The sequence below is a fragment of the Hypanus sabinus genome, chromosome 9 (genome assembly GCF_030144855.1).
Source record: "Hypanus sabinus isolate sHypSab1 chromosome 9, sHypSab1.hap1, whole genome shotgun sequence".
Taxonomy (NCBI): domain Eukaryota; kingdom Metazoa; phylum Chordata; class Chondrichthyes; order Myliobatiformes; family Dasyatidae; genus Hypanus; species Hypanus sabinus.
This window is the reverse complement of record NC_082714.1, coordinates 124,179,020-124,195,672: the sequence shown is the minus strand read 5'-3', so window position 1 is coordinate 124,195,672 and position 16,653 is coordinate 124,179,020. Positions and strand designations below refer to the sequence as shown.

Below are 16,653 nucleotides of genomic sequence, written 5' to 3'. Positions count from 1 at the left end.
GATCGCTATTAATTCAGGTCAGGAGACCCAGGAAATGAGAGAAAGACACGCAGAATCCACAAGGGGTTTGGAATGTTCTGGCCCCTCAGCGATACAAAGCCACAGGAAACGGCCATCGTCTCTTGGAGACGGAATTGTGTATTGAGCACTGTGCTATTCATCGAAGCCCTCAAGGAATGAGCAACGTGGGCTGGTTGGGGGATGGCATCATTCCAACCTGATTGACATCTGAGACCCCGTGAGGAGGTCTGGGAAACAACCCCTTTAGACACACCAGGAGAAACGCTAGAAATCCCATGACAGCGTTTAATAGCGACAGCTGGTGGAGGGCCCACGTGTGTCCTTTCCTGTTGCTGGGATTGGGGCTTTACCACGGAAGACGGCTTAGCTAAAGAAGAGATCACCACCAACAAAATTTCGAAGGATCGACATCATAAAGAGGAAAAGCTGGCAAGTTCTAAAAATCTGTCTTTCTCCAACCAAAGGCTGCAACCTGAATGAACTAAAGTAACTTTTATATTTCCATCGGACAATACATTATCCCCTAGACAACGATAGAGCTATTTCTTATTATTATTATACCTGCGCTTTTAGATTTAGTATTGACGATGTATATTATCTGTACATTTGCATTGATATTACTTTTGTGTATTTTTAATCAATAAATACCATTAAAAATAATACCATCAGACTTCAACGGACCTCTCTATCTTTGCTGGTAGGTAACCCAGTTACGGGGTACGTAACAACTGACATGTTGGAATGAGAATGGGAAGTAAAATTGAAATGTGTGGCCACTGGGAGATTCTGCCTTTTCTGGCAGATGGACTGAGGTGCTCTCCCAATCTTCGTCAGCTCACACCGGGAACAGCAGATGAAGTGTCACTTCACCTTGAAGGACTGTTTGGGGTTCTGAATAGTAGTGAGGGAGGAGATCCAAGCAACAGAACAGTTGATAGGTGTTAACTTATCAACTGGCACGTCATTGGACCATGGGAGGAAACGCACACGGTCACAGGTAACACATGCGAACTCCTTATAGGTAGTGGGGGGTATTGAACCTGGGCTGCCAGTACTATAAAATGTTGTGCTAACCAATACGCTAGCACATGGTCTGTACGGTGAAAGCTTTATCTGAATGCATATTAATCTCACTCACTCACTCAGATAAGCAAAATCACTAGACATTGCCATTTGAGTTATGGATTTATTCTTCAATTAGGTGTGAGCATGTTATAAAATTACAATACTTGTAGTTTACATCTTTATTCAGGTGCACATAGCACATTCAAGATACTTTAAAGTTAATAAGCAAAATGCATTATTTGAGGATCAGATTCAGTAGATGGATTGCAACATTTATTTTGAGGGCTGTAATAGCCTGCTCCATTCTGTTTTTAGCACTGTTTTCATGCACCAAGCCCTCAATTCATTTAACATTCAAAAATCTTTAATTTCAGTTTTGAATGCAAGCAATAACCAGATCCTAGCAGACTTCTAACCCTTGAATAAAGAAATTTCTCTTTTCAGTTCTAATTTGTCTGGTTATTACAATAGCCTCTAATTCCAGAACATTCTCTGTGCAGTCTTCTAGGAATATTTTGTGGATGGGTAAAGGAATCACGCATTAACCAACTGAAATTGCACAGTGATTGACTTGATATCACATGAAATAAACAATAGGGAGGATTTGGGATTTGACCAGCTAAGGTTTGGAACTTGATCATGTTTACTTTAACTTTGAACAAATGACAAAAGATTACAAATAGAAGAGTCATAGTGACAAAGCTTAAAACCAAACACAAGAACAAAGCTTTTCCCTTGAACATAGCTTGCACAAACCAAAACCATGTTGCAGTTCTATTCTTTACAATTTAAAAAAATTTTGAAATCTATACTCCAATCATTGTACTGATTTGTGTAAGAGTGCCTCATCATTTGTACCAACTTTATTAACTGACCACAGGTGGGTGGGGGAGGGGTAAGGATTCAGTTCAAACTTTACCACTTTTAGTTAATGACACATTCAGCTTCACGCTTTTCAATAAGCATAAAGACAGATCAGCCAAGACAAGTGTTACACAATTTTAATGTTAATTCATATTTTAAGTTTACAAACTTATAAAGCAAATACAGAGTTACATTTAATTTTTCTTTTAAATTCATTACTGGTTACCATGAGCTCACCAGGAAGATAAATTTATTAATACAAAAGCATGATGATCGAGCAGATGATTTGAAAAGAACTTATGAATAGTGATAAATTTAGCCAGAAACAATCTTCTACATTTAGCAGATCGATATATTGGCAAAAAAAATCTCGACAGCATTAAATACTGACCCTCAATGTACAAAATTAACATTGCTTTGCAAAAATGAAAGCAGTCAAATTTATCCTACAAAGTAGAGATAAAACAATACACAACATAGCATCCTGTGATTTCTTGTAGTTTTGCTGCTGTAAAGAAAGAATACCCCACTGGGGATCAATAAAGTACTTCTTATTAATACATCACTAATTCTAACAAAAAAGAAAAAGGGACTTACAAGAAAACCAAAAGGTTTAAGACATGTCCAAGGGCCTGGTGTTCAGAGTGGCAGCTGAAATTGAGATTTTCTCCAACAACACCTTCCCCTGAAGGGGATGGAATGAGAAGAAGGTCTCTCAATGTGTTGCTAAAACAAGTAAATACAGTAATTGGACTACAAAATGACAAAACCTCAGTGGAAATATTTTATTGATCCAGATAATGGCAACATTTCTAATGATGCAGACTTGAAGTTCTCAATGCTTCACTTCTGACTATTTAAGTTGGCTGCAATAATATTTGGAGTATCAAACTAGAGAACTTGCATGTGACTTGCATGTCCAGTAATAATTAAATAATTTAATTCAAGCAATTACATTCACAAATGAGGTATAATGAATGGTACATTTGTTATTTGGTGAGTACATCAAGCATTTCAACTGGTCCTTAAAAGTCAAACTAAACAAATTCAGATTCCTAATGTAGAAAGTGCAGTGTATTTCTTGGTACACGAGGGCTCCTGAAAGCTATGGTACAGTGCCTTTTGAACTTCATTTTAAGCGCCTAGAATAGTCCATTATGGAAAATACTACATGGCTGACTGGAGACAAGAGAAATGTTAATATTGAACCATTCTCTGAAGCAAGAGATAAAATTCTTCTTGCATTTTTCAACAGCCACAATTGAAAGAATTCCGTAATTGTTCATTATACCCAAAGCAATTGTAAATACAGCTTTACTTTTAATAAGTAGTTCTTATACATATATTCAAAATAATTAATTAAATTTCTCTGGCAAACAAAAATTTAAGGCTTTGTCAGTATAGTATACAAAACAAGCAAGCACCAAATGGACCCTGCAATTCTGATCATTTGAATCCTTGATATGTACCCTTTATGCTTCTCTTTCCATCATTTTTGATTATGTCCCAATAATATTTCTAGTAACTTAATTTAGTTCACATTAAGATGTACTGCACATTCTGCATTCATATGTTAATTTGAACCACAAAATGTTTACAAAGGATTACTATCCAAATACATTGAAATTCCTTCAAGTATCTTTTACGATAATCTTTTTTGGCATGCTATCCGTTTCCAGAGTACATCTTCAGAACGCAGTAACAGATTTGGCTGGTGCAATTAGTTGGCAAAAGGTTTAAGAGTCAAAATATTGGTGTAGTTTACTTCGTTTTCTGAGCCCACTTGAAATCATCATCTCTTGGTCTACTTCCAGTTAATCGCTGAATAATATCCTCCAGAGTTTTCCAGAATCTTATTTTTTCTAAGGGTTGATTCAGCCAACCTTGAAAAGAAACATGAAAAGGCATTCAATTTTTTTTTTAAATGGCAGCCATGATATTTCAGTTACAAATTTAATTAGAAAATAACTTAAAATTAAATTTGCATCACTGGAAGCTGCCCATATACAAAATTAACACCATTTCACACTTGCTTCCTCCTGAGAACCCCACGTAAAAGCCAGTCTTCAGTCAACTATCTCAAAAAAATGAGTGAACACTGGACTGAGTAAAGGCAACAGAATCATTTATATTTTGGCTACAGCTGGATACTCCTAACAGCATGGCAGTATTGAATCAAGTGCAGCATTAAGGAGCCTTAGCTTGTGATGGAAAACAAGGGCAAAGCTTACTGAACTCTATAACATCGAAGGTGATAGATTAGCCTATTTTCTCAAAAGGCCAGAAGTATTGGCCTAGTCAGCAATGTCTAACTGGTGATTTGGAGCAGCAACATCAAAGAACTAACACGTTTTCCCCATATTTTCTGCATCAGTATAAAGTTTAGACTAGTTTTTTTTTGTTGCTACATTTCAACACAAATGGTTGAGCATGGTAATAGTGGAGATAATGTAACCTATCTCCTCCACAGCAGTGAACTCTTGGACACATTCTTCCAACGAAATAGCAACGATTCTGTGTGAAAGTCATTCTCCTCCATGGAATGCAAAGTGATACTCCAATTGCTGCAGAACATTCATTGTGTCACTGATGGCAATCTAACATTGAACAGTGTATATTGTGGAGTCAGAGATGGAATATCAGCCTGATGTTATTCACCAGCAGATAGACTAGGAAATTTATCTGGGTGATCTTGCAGTGGTATTAATTTACACTTGCTCCAGTGACTGCTGGAGAAAAACAGCCATAAGTGCAAGGACCTTTTCCCCACTTAAGCATGCACGTGTAACCGGAAAGCCTGGAAAGTGTTGCTAAGTCATTTACCGTTGCAAACAAAGTACACTGCAGATGCTGTGGTCAAATCAACACGTACAAACAAGCTGGAGGAACTCAGCAGGTCGGGCAGCATCCATTGACTGCTCGTTTCAACGGATGCTGCCCAACCTGCTGAGTTCCTCCAGCTTGTTTGTACAGTTATCACTGCATTTCTCTGGGCAGAGATTTACAGCAGGAAGATCCAACACTCAAAGCTCAGGTTAATTGAGAGCAATGAGTAATGCTCCCTGCAAGTTGCCCAGATTTCTTCCTTTTCCACACTCCAAGTTAGACAGTTTAACAACATTTAAACTACCAAATGCAGGTTTGCATGTTTGCACAGAGCTCTCCAATTCCAAGAACTAACCTGTGGTAATACAGAAGTAGGTTTCATGTGGAGATACATGATGAATGCGATGATGTTTTCGTGGTAGAATTACATGCCAGTCTTGAAGAAAGCAGACCCATGAAGGCAATCCAAAATACGTATGAGACCACTTGTGAATTTGGTTTGTCAGTGTCACAAACAATCCAAGAGAAAAGATATAGCACTCCCAAGGATAAATAGCATAGATGCCCTCTGTAAAAGGTAATTATTTCAATTAGAATTTAGCCAAAAAAAACAGCTATACAAAACCTTTAATCATGCATTATCTCCATAATCACAAAGCTAATACTCTCTCCTTCCACCACCACCCCTCCTCAAACCCTGTCAATCTTAGACAACTGGCTTACATTCCAACTGAACGTCAATTTGTTTGTCCTCGACTTGTGTAGCCACTTTCTGAATTAACTGAATTAGTGCCCAAGGGATGCATACATTATTTTATCTTGTTCAGTGCATTCAGAAATAAAGGATAAAAACTAATCAAAACATTCATTTTGGCTGAAAGTTCAGCTTCCAGATTAAAAGAATGCTGGCTACTCTACCTTGCTGGGTAATATAATGCTTTTCATCCCCAAGTTTCACTTCTACTTGCATCAGTGGCACAATATCTTTGATAGACAGTAACTGGTATCACTGATTTTTTTTATTCTTGATCTCAACATAGTCCCCTTTAAGAGCCACTATTATTTCACGATTCATTTCCCCTTCATTCTACCCGGTATGTTGCACTATGGCATCTTCCACACAAATATATCCACTTAACTCATTCACTTTTAGACTCTATTCATTGAAACAGATAGGTAACTCTGACCTACTTCACTCTGTATTCCTGCAGCATTTCAATTCTAAAGCCACTATTTTTTTTTATAGATTCCTTTACTTCAATGCTGGAGTCATCGCCATTCTCAAAAGGATTAATTATATCAAGCTTTTGTTGACCAACTTCCTTAAATGCTTTCTTCAAATATCTTCATTCTAGGAAATCACTGCTCTAATTTTCTCTCCTCACATGGTCCCCAGAATCATTAACATTTTTTTAAAATATACTGCACCAGATCAAAATTACCTTCCCATCCAAATTCTTTCACAGCCCTACTTTGCCAACCACATTCTAGTTTCCGCCTCTCGTACAAGAGTAATTCTTCCAACAGTCAGGTCTTGGTTTAAAAAAAAACATTCTCAATGGAACCATATAATTATCAATTAAAGATATCCATGACATTTAATTATCTAGATGATTAGAATTCTTTTCATACTATTTAACTATTAGTTCAGAGTGCAACTGGATTTCTGCATCTCCTTACTCCCATTAATTTTATAATAAAATCTGCACATCACCCATGTTTTTCTTAAAAATCTCACTTCAGAACAAAGACATCAACTTCTTTAGCCATGGACCACAATAATGGATTGCTTCATTAAACTCTTCTGGTGACTTGTTGGAAAATGAAATAAGGGTGGTTTACAATAAAGCCTTCTTTAAGGTATCACCTTAGCTCAGATAAGCAATTTTTTGCACCACAAAGGACAGTGATTGCAGATATTTAGCTCTGAACTTTCTTCAACATTTAACAAGATCAAGTCTCTTCCACAATCCAATTTCTTATAACTGACTTTCTTACTCACCGCCCAAATCAAATATTAACTAATCTAACATTTGTGAAAGAATGGCCCTAATGTCCACCATCCAGTTGGTTTACAGTTCTGTTTTCATTCCAATATTATTAACATACATAATGGCAGCACTACTCAATTACACAGTAATTGTAGGAAAGGAAAAGCAATAGATCAACATACCTGGAGACAGAGTAAGAAACTTGTATGCCATATGGGCCAGAGGAATCACAGTAAGCATGCAGTTATCACCATTTGTTTCTACAAAATCATGTCTTGTTATAGCAGTGGGGTCAATATGATGTTCTCTGAATGGTCTAATGAAAGCCTAGAACAGGCAAAGCAATATATTAACATCAGACGACAAACAAGAGAAAATCTGCAGATGCAGGAAATCTGAACAGCACACACAAAATGCTGGTGGAACTCAGTAGGCCAGGCAGCATCGGACTGAAACACAGCCAGTACTGCCCCCCCTCCCCCACCCCAATAGATGCTGCCTGGCCTACTGAGTTCTCCAGCATTTTCTGTGTTACTAACTTCACACAATCCTTTCTGGCACCCAAGTCAAAAGTTAAAAGGTGGATACAAAAATACAGATATGCTTGTACTTTAAGGAAGTAATAATACCAAGTTCATCAGTATTCTCTTAATGGAGTAGGCAGAACAATTTCAGAGACCACAGTATTCTGGAAATTCAAAAACTGCCCAAGAAACCTGTACTGGCAAAAATGCCCTACGCCAGTTCCTTGCAGATACATCCAGCAGTAGAAAATGTGAAATTCCAAGATTTTCTCAGAAGTATCCCAGAAAAAGTTACGGTTACCTCCTGACTGCCAGGGTGGATCACCAAATGGAAGATAATGGACAAATGATGCTCATTGCAAATTAGGGTGAAAAGTTTGAATGACAAATCCACAGAACATTAAAGGAGGCAGCCAGGAATGGATTGAAATGGCCTATCCTGGATATAACAAATGCACACTCCGTTTTCAGCCAGATTAGCAGATCATTACTTTAGTCAGAAGTGTTATAAAGATGGTAGTCATTTATAAATATAATACAGGAGCGGCAGTAGAACCCAGAGAGAGGCGGAGTTTATAACAGATTAAAAGCTGCATGTTAATTCTTCACAATATTTAGTTTGTACTCAAGGACAGGGATGATGGACAGAATCATTTATTAGCTATGGAGGATTCAAATGTGGCAAAGCTGAGCGTGATCAATATAATATCGAAACTGATTTTAGGCAAAGTCACAGTGCAGCAGCATGGAGAGAGAAAGAACAAAACATGCAGAAACCCAAGTAGTAATTGTTGGGAAATGAGGTCAGTAGCAGTGAAATAAACCATTGCAGGTAAATCCTTAGTTATGACTGAATACACTCCCTTGTGAAAGTATTCAGCCCCAACCCTTTGTTCACATGAGTATTATAACCAGGGATTTTGATCAATTTAACAGAATTTTTTAAAAATTTGTGAGTCACATGTTCCTCTCCCCATCCACCCACACACACAGTACAGCCCCAAAAAGCAGGGAAAATAGTAAAACATGAAAAACTAAAAATACAACTGGGATGTCAGCAGTTCAGAAGTATCCATCTCCCTTTGTCAGTACTTGCAGCTATTAGTCAGTAGTATTTTGCTACAAGTCTCTATTAGCTTTGCACAACATGATAGAGCAAGATTTGCCCATTCCTCCTTGCAAAATTGTTCAAGCTGTGCCAGGTTAGTTGGGGAGCAGCAGTGGACAGCAATCTTGAGGTCTTGCCACAGATGTTTGGTCGAGTTAAGGCTCAGGACTCTGATTGGACCAGTCAAGGACATCAAGCATCTTCATTTGAAGCCATTCCATGGTTGCCCTCGCAGCGTGCTTTGGGTCATTGTCCTGCTGAAAGATTAACTTCAGTTTGAACTTTCTGGCAGAGATTAGCAGGTTTTTAAATCTATTTGTATTTAACAGCATTCATCTTCCCATCAATCCTGTCCAGATTTCCAGTCCTGCTGCTGAAAAGCATCCCCATAGCAAATGCTACCTCCACCATACTTTACAATAGGGATGGTGTTACTTGGCTGATGCACATCATTAGATTTATTCCAGATGTAGCACTTAGTGCTGAGACCAACATGTTCCACTTTAGTCTCATCTGACCACAACACCCTTTCCATATCGTCACTTTTAAATGATGCTTTGCAGAGTATTTACAGGCAAGGTTATGTGTTTTTTTTTTAATGGCCATTTTTCCATACATAGTCTTTTTGTGCAAGGCCTTAGAGATTGGGGAGGCATGAACTTCATCTCCAGTTGTAGCCACTGACTTTTGCAGCTCACTCAGTGGCTGTTGGCATCACAGTACCCTCTCATTAAAAATGCCATTCTTCACCGGCAACGAATTTTAGATGAGCAGCCTTACCTAGGCAGTGCAGCTGTGGTTTCATATTTTTTCCACTTTTTCACGATAGACTGCACTGTGTTCCAAGGTGTGTTCCATGCTTTTGTGGTCTTGTCCCTTTCCCCAAATTTGTGCTTCTGTACTATACTTCCCTGACTTGACTTGAATGCGCTTTTGTCTTATTTTGGTTTGGTCTGTTGAAAAATCTACCATACCGTTGGACCTTACAGAGAAAGGGGATTTATTCATATGAATTAACTGAAAAAAGGTGATCCTCTAGTTTTCCACACCAACAAATTGAGTCCTGACGAAGGGTCTCGGCCCGAAACGTTGACTGCTCGTTTCCACGGATGCTGCCCGACCAGCTGAGTTCCTCCAGTTTGTTGTACGTGTTGCTTTGACCCCAGCATCTGCACTGTACTTTGTGGTAACAAATTGAGTGAGTTGGTAAGCTAATATATTTGTACCTGAGGAAAGTTAGCTTAGCAATTACAAAAGGGATGAATACTTTTTCAGCTTCACAATTCAGATTTTTAATTTTTAAACTTGACAGGTTTTGGAATTTTTCTTTTTATCTGACATGATGCACCATATTTTATAGACTAGTTCAAAAATCCCATATCAATACATCCTAAATTTAGAAAATGAGACAGTAAAACAGCAGTGGAGGCTAAATACTTTTTCAAGGCACTGTAAATAATAATGCAACTAGACAATTAGAAACCATTCCAGTTGCTATATGAAGTACATTTGAGAAGAATGTGCTCCATCATATCAGAAGTTACTAATAAGTCAATGAGAAAGAATGGATGGATTTTTTTTTTACAAATCACACAAGGTCTCATTGATGACAGAGTTGCAAAGGCACAGCAGTTAGTGCCATCACCTCTGAAGGGCCCAGTGCTGGCTTACTCTCAGCCTGCAGGAGATGAGGCACAAGTTGTTACTTTAATTTAATTTTCTATTTTAAGTGTGATACAGAGTTTTCGATTAGGGCTCATGGATAACAGAGCGGTTATCTACCATCGCCAGATACTACTACAATACAGAGATCACCCAAAAACAAACCTCCACAAAGATCTGCTGGCTGAATTACGCGACGTCGGCTTGCTGAGGGGAATGGGCCTACAATCCTTGGACTTGCCTGATGTTGGGAGCCGGAGATGGAGACGTCAAAAGCGATGGGCAAGGAAGCAGAAGCGAGGCAAGCGGGCAGGGGTCAGGCTAAAAGCAAACCCTAGCCGGCCGGCTCTCCCGTCCATTCTGCTCTCCAATGTCCGCTCCCTGAACAATAAAATGGACTACATCCAACTCCAACGTAATACTCGGCAGGAGTACAGAGTCTGCTCCGCGTATGTCTTCACAGAGACATGGCTCACTGATGGAATTTCGGACACTGCCATCCAGCTAGATGGGCTAGCTTTGTTTTGTCTGGACAGATGCAACCATCTCCAGTAAGGTTCGCGATGGCGGTGTCTGTTTATATCGACACAGAATGGTGTAAGAACTCCGTGCTGGTTTCCAGACACAGCTCATCGTTAGTGGAGTTTGTGGCAGTTCGATGCAGACCATTTTATTTGCCACGGGAATTCACCTCTGTCCTTATATTCAGTGTCTACATTCCCCCCAGCGCTAATGCTAAGGAGGCGCTCTGTGAACTGTACGGAGCTATTAGCGAACTGCAGAACACACATCCTGATGGTCTACTTATGGTCACCGGTGATTTTAACCACGCAAACCTTAAGTCAGTGCTCCCCAAATTCCATCAGTATGTGGACTTTGCAACGAGGGGGGAGAACGCATTGGACCTGATTTGCACAAACATTCCTGACACATACCGGGCAGAGCCCCGCCCCACCTCAGATACTCAGAACACATCTGTTATGCTAATCCCAGCATACAGACTGCTCGTCAGGCGCTCCAGCCCAGTTCAGAAGCCGGTGAAAACCTGGCCAGCAGGAGCCATCTCTGCTCTTCAAGACTGCTTTGAGCACACTGACTGGCACATGTTCAGGGAGGCTGCAACCGACGGCAACTCTACCAACTTACAGTACACAGCATCAGTGACCAGCTACATCAGAAAGTGCATTGATGATGTTACTCTGTCCAAGAACATCACTATACGCACTAACCAGAAGCCATGGATGACCGCAGAGGTGCGTGCGCTGCTGAGGTCCCACGACTCCACCTTCAGAGCAGGCGACAAGGCAGCTCTAACCACAGCAAGGGCCAAACTGTCCCGAGCCATCAGAGGGGCAAAATGTGCACATGCCCAGCTAATCCACAGTCACTTCCAGGACAGCGGCGACATGCGATGCATGTGGAAGGGCATCCAGGACATCACCAATTACAAGACAACATCACCTGACTGTGTAGGTGATGCCTCCCTCCCAAATGCACTGAATAACTTCTTCGCCCGGTTTGAGGCGGAAAATGACGCGTCCACCCCTCCTGCCAATGACCAGGTGCTGTGTCTCTCCGTGGCTGACGTGAGAAGAACCCTGTGCAGGGTCAACCCATGGAAGACTGCTGGACCAGACAACATTCCTGGTAGAGTGCTCAGAGGATGTGCAGACCAGCTAGCAGATGTTCTCACTGACATCTTCAGCATCTCCCTGAGAAGCGCCACCATTCCAATGTGCTTCAAGGCCGTCACCATTGTCCCCATGCTGAAGAAGCCTTCAGTGTCCTGCCTAAATTACTACCGTCTCGTTGCACTGTTACATCCGTAGCCCCCTCCTTTGTGAGAATCGCAAGATCACTGTTAGGTTGGGTCAAGGGGCCCAGGAAATGGGAAAAGAGATGTACAGGCTGGCTCGTTTCCCCGGCGATGTAAAGCTACGGGACATGGCCATTGTCTCTTGGAGACCAATTTGTGGATTGAGCTACTATACTACGTGAATGCCCTCAGGCAAAGTGGGCTGGTTGAGGGAGAGGGTGCACACCCCCAACCTGATTGACATCTACGACCCTGCAAGTCAGGATAAAAGAGGGTCTGTAGGAACAGTCCCTCAGACGCACCAGAAGAAACGTTAAGCGACCACGTAACAGCAGGAAGTCATCTGAAGGCCACGTGCGTTCAATTCCGTGGCTGGAATTGGTGGCTGGAACCACGGAAAACATCTTTTAGCCAACAACCGGGGAATCTGCTCCCCTGACCCAACGGATTGGCATCATAAAAGACCTGGGCAAGTTTAAACGGCATCGCTCTCAAACCCAACAACGCTGCAGCTTGAACGAACTGATAGTGACTGTTATCTTTCCATCGGACAACACATTATCCCCTTGACAATGATAGACCTATTTCTTATTGATTATTATTATACCTGCACTTGTAGATTTAGTATTGACGATGTATATTATCTGTATGTTTGCATTGATATTATTTTTGTGTATTTTTATCAACCAATACCGTTAAAAATAGTACCATCAGACTTCAAAGGACCTCTCTATCTTTGCTGGTAAGTGATCCAGTTACGGGATTTCGTAACAGCACTTACATCCATCATCATGAAGTGTTTCGCGAGGCTTGTCATGAGGCATATCAAGACCCTGCTGCCCCCCTCACTGGACCCCCTGCAGTTTGCGTACCGTCCCAACCGCTCAACAGATGACGCCATTGCCACCACCCTCCACCTGGACAAAAAAGACACATACGTTCAGATGCTGTTCATAGACTTCAGTTCAGCATTCAACACAATCATCCCTCAGAAACTGATTGGAAAGCTGAGCCTACTGGACCTGAACACCTCCCCCTGCAACTGGATCCTAGACTTCCTGACTGAGAGATCTCAGTCAGTCCGGATCGGAAGCAGCATCTCCAACACCATCACACTGAGCACGGGGGCTCCCCAGGGTTGCGTGCTCAGTCCACTGCTGTTCACTCTGCTGACCCACGACTGTGCTGCAACACACAGGTCGAACCATATCATCAAGTTCGCCGATGACACAACCGTGGTGGGTCTCATCAGCAAGAACGACAAGTCAGCTTACAGAGAGGAGATGCAGCGGCTAACGGACTGGTGCAGAGCCAACAATCTGTCTCTTAATGTGAACAAAAGAGATGGTTGTTGACTTCAGGAGGGCACGGAGCGACCACTCCCCGCTGAACATTGACAGTTCCTCGGTAGAGATCATAAAGAGCACCAAATTTCTTGGTGTTCACCTGACAGAGAATCTCACCTGGTCCCTCCACACCAGCTCCATAGCAAAGAAAGCCCAGCAGCGTCTCTACTTTTTGCGAAGGCTGAGTAAAGTCCATCTCCCACCCCCACCCCCCCCATCCTTATTACATTCTACAGGGGTTGTATTGAGAGTGTCCTGAGCAACTGCATAACTGCCTGGTTCGGAAATTGCACCATCTGCAGCAGATAGTGAGGTCAGCTGAGAAAATCATTGGGGGTTCTCTTCCTGCCATCACGGACGTTTACACTACACACTGCATCTGCAAAGATAGCAACATTATGAAGGACCCCATGCACCCCTCATACAATCTCTTCTCCTTCCTGCCATCTGGGAAAAGGCTCCGAAGCATTCAAGCTCTTATGACCAGACTATATAACAGTTTCTTCCCCCAAGCTATCAGACTCCTCAATACCCGAAGCCTGGACTGATACCTTGCTCTACTGTCCTGTTTATTATTTATTGTAATGCCGGTACTGTTTTTGTGCACTTTATGCAGTCCAGTGTAGGTCTACAGTCTAGTATAGCTTTCTCTGTGTTTTTTTTATTATGTAGTTCAGTCTAGTTTTTTGTACTGTGTCATGTAACACCATGGTTCTGAAAAACGTTGTCTCATTTTTACTATGCACTGTACCAGCAGTTATGGTCAAAATGACAATAAAAGTTGACTTGACTTGATTAGGTTTGTTTTTGTGAAATGTTGCAGATTTGATAGGGAAAGAGAAAGATACCCAACAAAGGCCATTAACACAATCAGAATGCAATAAGTTGACAGATTAGTGGGAATAGGGTTGAAGAAACAGGTGATCTGTTGATAATTCGGCACAATTACCCCACAGCATTGCACTAGTAAGGGCAATTGAAAGATTTCGCCAGAGGTTGTTTAATGGTCATGACCGTGTACAATGTTTTAACTGCTAATGCATCTACAGAACTGTGTACTTTCCACATTTTTCAAATATTCAGCCTTGAATTATATACTAAAAACAGAATGTAGGCTAATACACCTTTTAGGCTACTGACATTCAATAGGATTTTTACTCCATTCCCCACTGTTACACATGACTCTCAAAACAACTATAGCCCAAAAGCTAGCCCAACTTTTACATATTTAATGAATTAGCACTCAGAGCTCCTTGGGATACAGAATGTCCAACAGTTCACAATCCCGACAGAATGTGCTTCTCCAGATGGTTTTTAATGGCCAACTCTCCAACCTGAGAGTTCGAATTCTCCTACCCAACCCCCACCCTGAACTAACAAAGACAATCGCAGTATTTAACCTGTTAAGTCTCCATAGAGCAGGGGTTCCCAACATTTTTTATACTATGGACTAATACCATTAAGCATGGGGGTCCATGGACCCCAGGGTGGGAACCACTGCCATATGGTCTTAAAATGATCCAATGCAATCACAATCTTCTAATCCTTGGGAGCACTGGTTCATTCTCCTGCAATCTTTCATACAAGTCCTTCAATTATCCACTTCATCTCACTTTCTCAATCATCTTGGAGGAATGGCTTTGGAGACTTACTCTGCATATAAATCATAACAAGGCTGCTACAGCATCAATGTTTTTTGCCTAGACCCTAGTTCTAATTTGCTAGAGTCAGATCCTTCCTTAGCTTATGGTAAATCTACCTTCACCAATAGGACTTTCCATGTTGCGCTTTTAAGATAGTGGTCACCAACCTTTTTAAGCCCAAGATCCCCTCCCTCGGCCTTACTGAAAGGCAAGATTGACCTACTAAATCGATTAGTCACACGCATGTGCACCGGGCAGAAAAGACCGGAAGTAAAACCCCACAACCCAGAAGTAGAAATAAAGTATGTACACCAAGGGTCACCACCCTTTTTTGCACCGCAGCCCAGTTTAATATTGACAATATTCTTGCAGACCGGCTGACGGGGGTGGGGGATTGGTTGTTAAACATGACCGCTGAAGAAACTCAACATATTTGTCTTTAAGTGCAGGGTGCCTGGACTCAGGGTACCTAAGCAGCTTTGAGTGCTTCATCGCCTCATTAGACAGCCTCTGGGCCTGAACTCCAGCCTCCCGCCTGCCCGCCGCCAGACACCTTGGCCAGGTGCGGCTGGTCTTGGGTGGGGTGAAAGGACAAGGTCAGAGCCCGACGTCCCCATGCCGGGGCCGCAGTGGTCACAGTCCGGAGAGAGCGACTGACCGAGCAAGGAGTGCGACAGGTTGCACCCCTTGTAGGATCTATCGGCCGACAAAAGTTTGGCTGGAGGGATGACTTTCAGTGGATCGCAGCGAGGTAGCTGCTCTGCTACTTACAAAACTGAGTCCAAATTAGGTCCGCTGTGAATATTTTAGCACCGGGTTCCCCATGAACATTCAGTGTGCTAAACAGGTTTAGAGGTGGCGCCCATCTGTTCGCACTCCAGGCCAGTAGCAACGGCATTTCTCCCCGGCCATGCGAGGCAGCCGGTTACCCGAGGCCAACCAGTGATCCCTGGCGCGAGGGTATCACTGCATTTAGGCGACTGATGATCTCGCGTGTATTCAACAGTGGGCATGACAGGGAATGAGGAAAGGTGCAGTTGTCCCATCATTTCATAATTGCCAAATCATACCATTTTCTTGCGGCCTGGTGGTTGGAGACCACTGAAGTACACCGTGTAGTGCATGGCGGGGGGGGGGGGGGGGGGGGGGCTACACACATTTGCACTGGGCAGTAAAAACAGAACTAAAACTCTGCAACCCACAAACAATCCCTCAACAGTATTTGTGTATTTATTTTTCATTTGTGTTTCCCCCCCCACCCCCCAGGATTTACTGGGAAAGTCTCAAAGATCGACCAGTTGATCGCAATCGACGGGCTGGCGACCACTATTTTAAGCCAAAATGCATGCTTAGGTGACAGCAATGAACTCCAGCACCTCCCTTCACTGCAGGCGGAAAATCTAAAAACGATTTCATTCTTGTAGAAAAGAATGTTTAAGTCCTTCAGGTGGTTTACTCAATAGCCCACAAAATTATGTTCTCTTTTCTTGCTTCTCCATCCACAGAACAGCTTAGTTTTTGGAAATATAGCACTGTTGCAGATTTACCATATACTTCATGCACTAGAAACAAAAACCAAACATTCACTTTTAACTTTCACATATATATATATTTATATAAAACTTTCTCACACACACACACATATATATAAATGTATATATATATATAGATATACTGTACATACATCCACCAACTGATAGGCAGGATTTGAACAGCTGCAGAAGGCATGTGCTGGATGTTTGCAATAATTAGTTTTGTTCAAAAGATTAAATTGACAAGTAATAAGA

General features: G+C 41.7%; 1 protein-coding gene across 1 annotated transcript in view; it reads right to left on the bottom strand.

The window, feature by feature from the left end:
- Positions 1-16,653, bottom strand: part of LOC132399777 (ubiquitin-conjugating enzyme E2 variant 1-like) — a 113,628-nt gene that overhangs the window by 60,665 nt on the left and 36,310 nt on the right. The window contains exons 4-5 of the mRNA XM_059980510.1: positions 6,950-7,094; positions 5,132-5,344 (exon numbers count right to left, since the gene is read on the bottom strand). Coding sequence (XP_059836493.1) covers positions 5,132-5,344; positions 6,950-7,094 — 358 coding nt within the window. The remainder of the gene's footprint in view (positions 1-5,131; positions 5,345-6,949; positions 7,095-16,653) is intronic.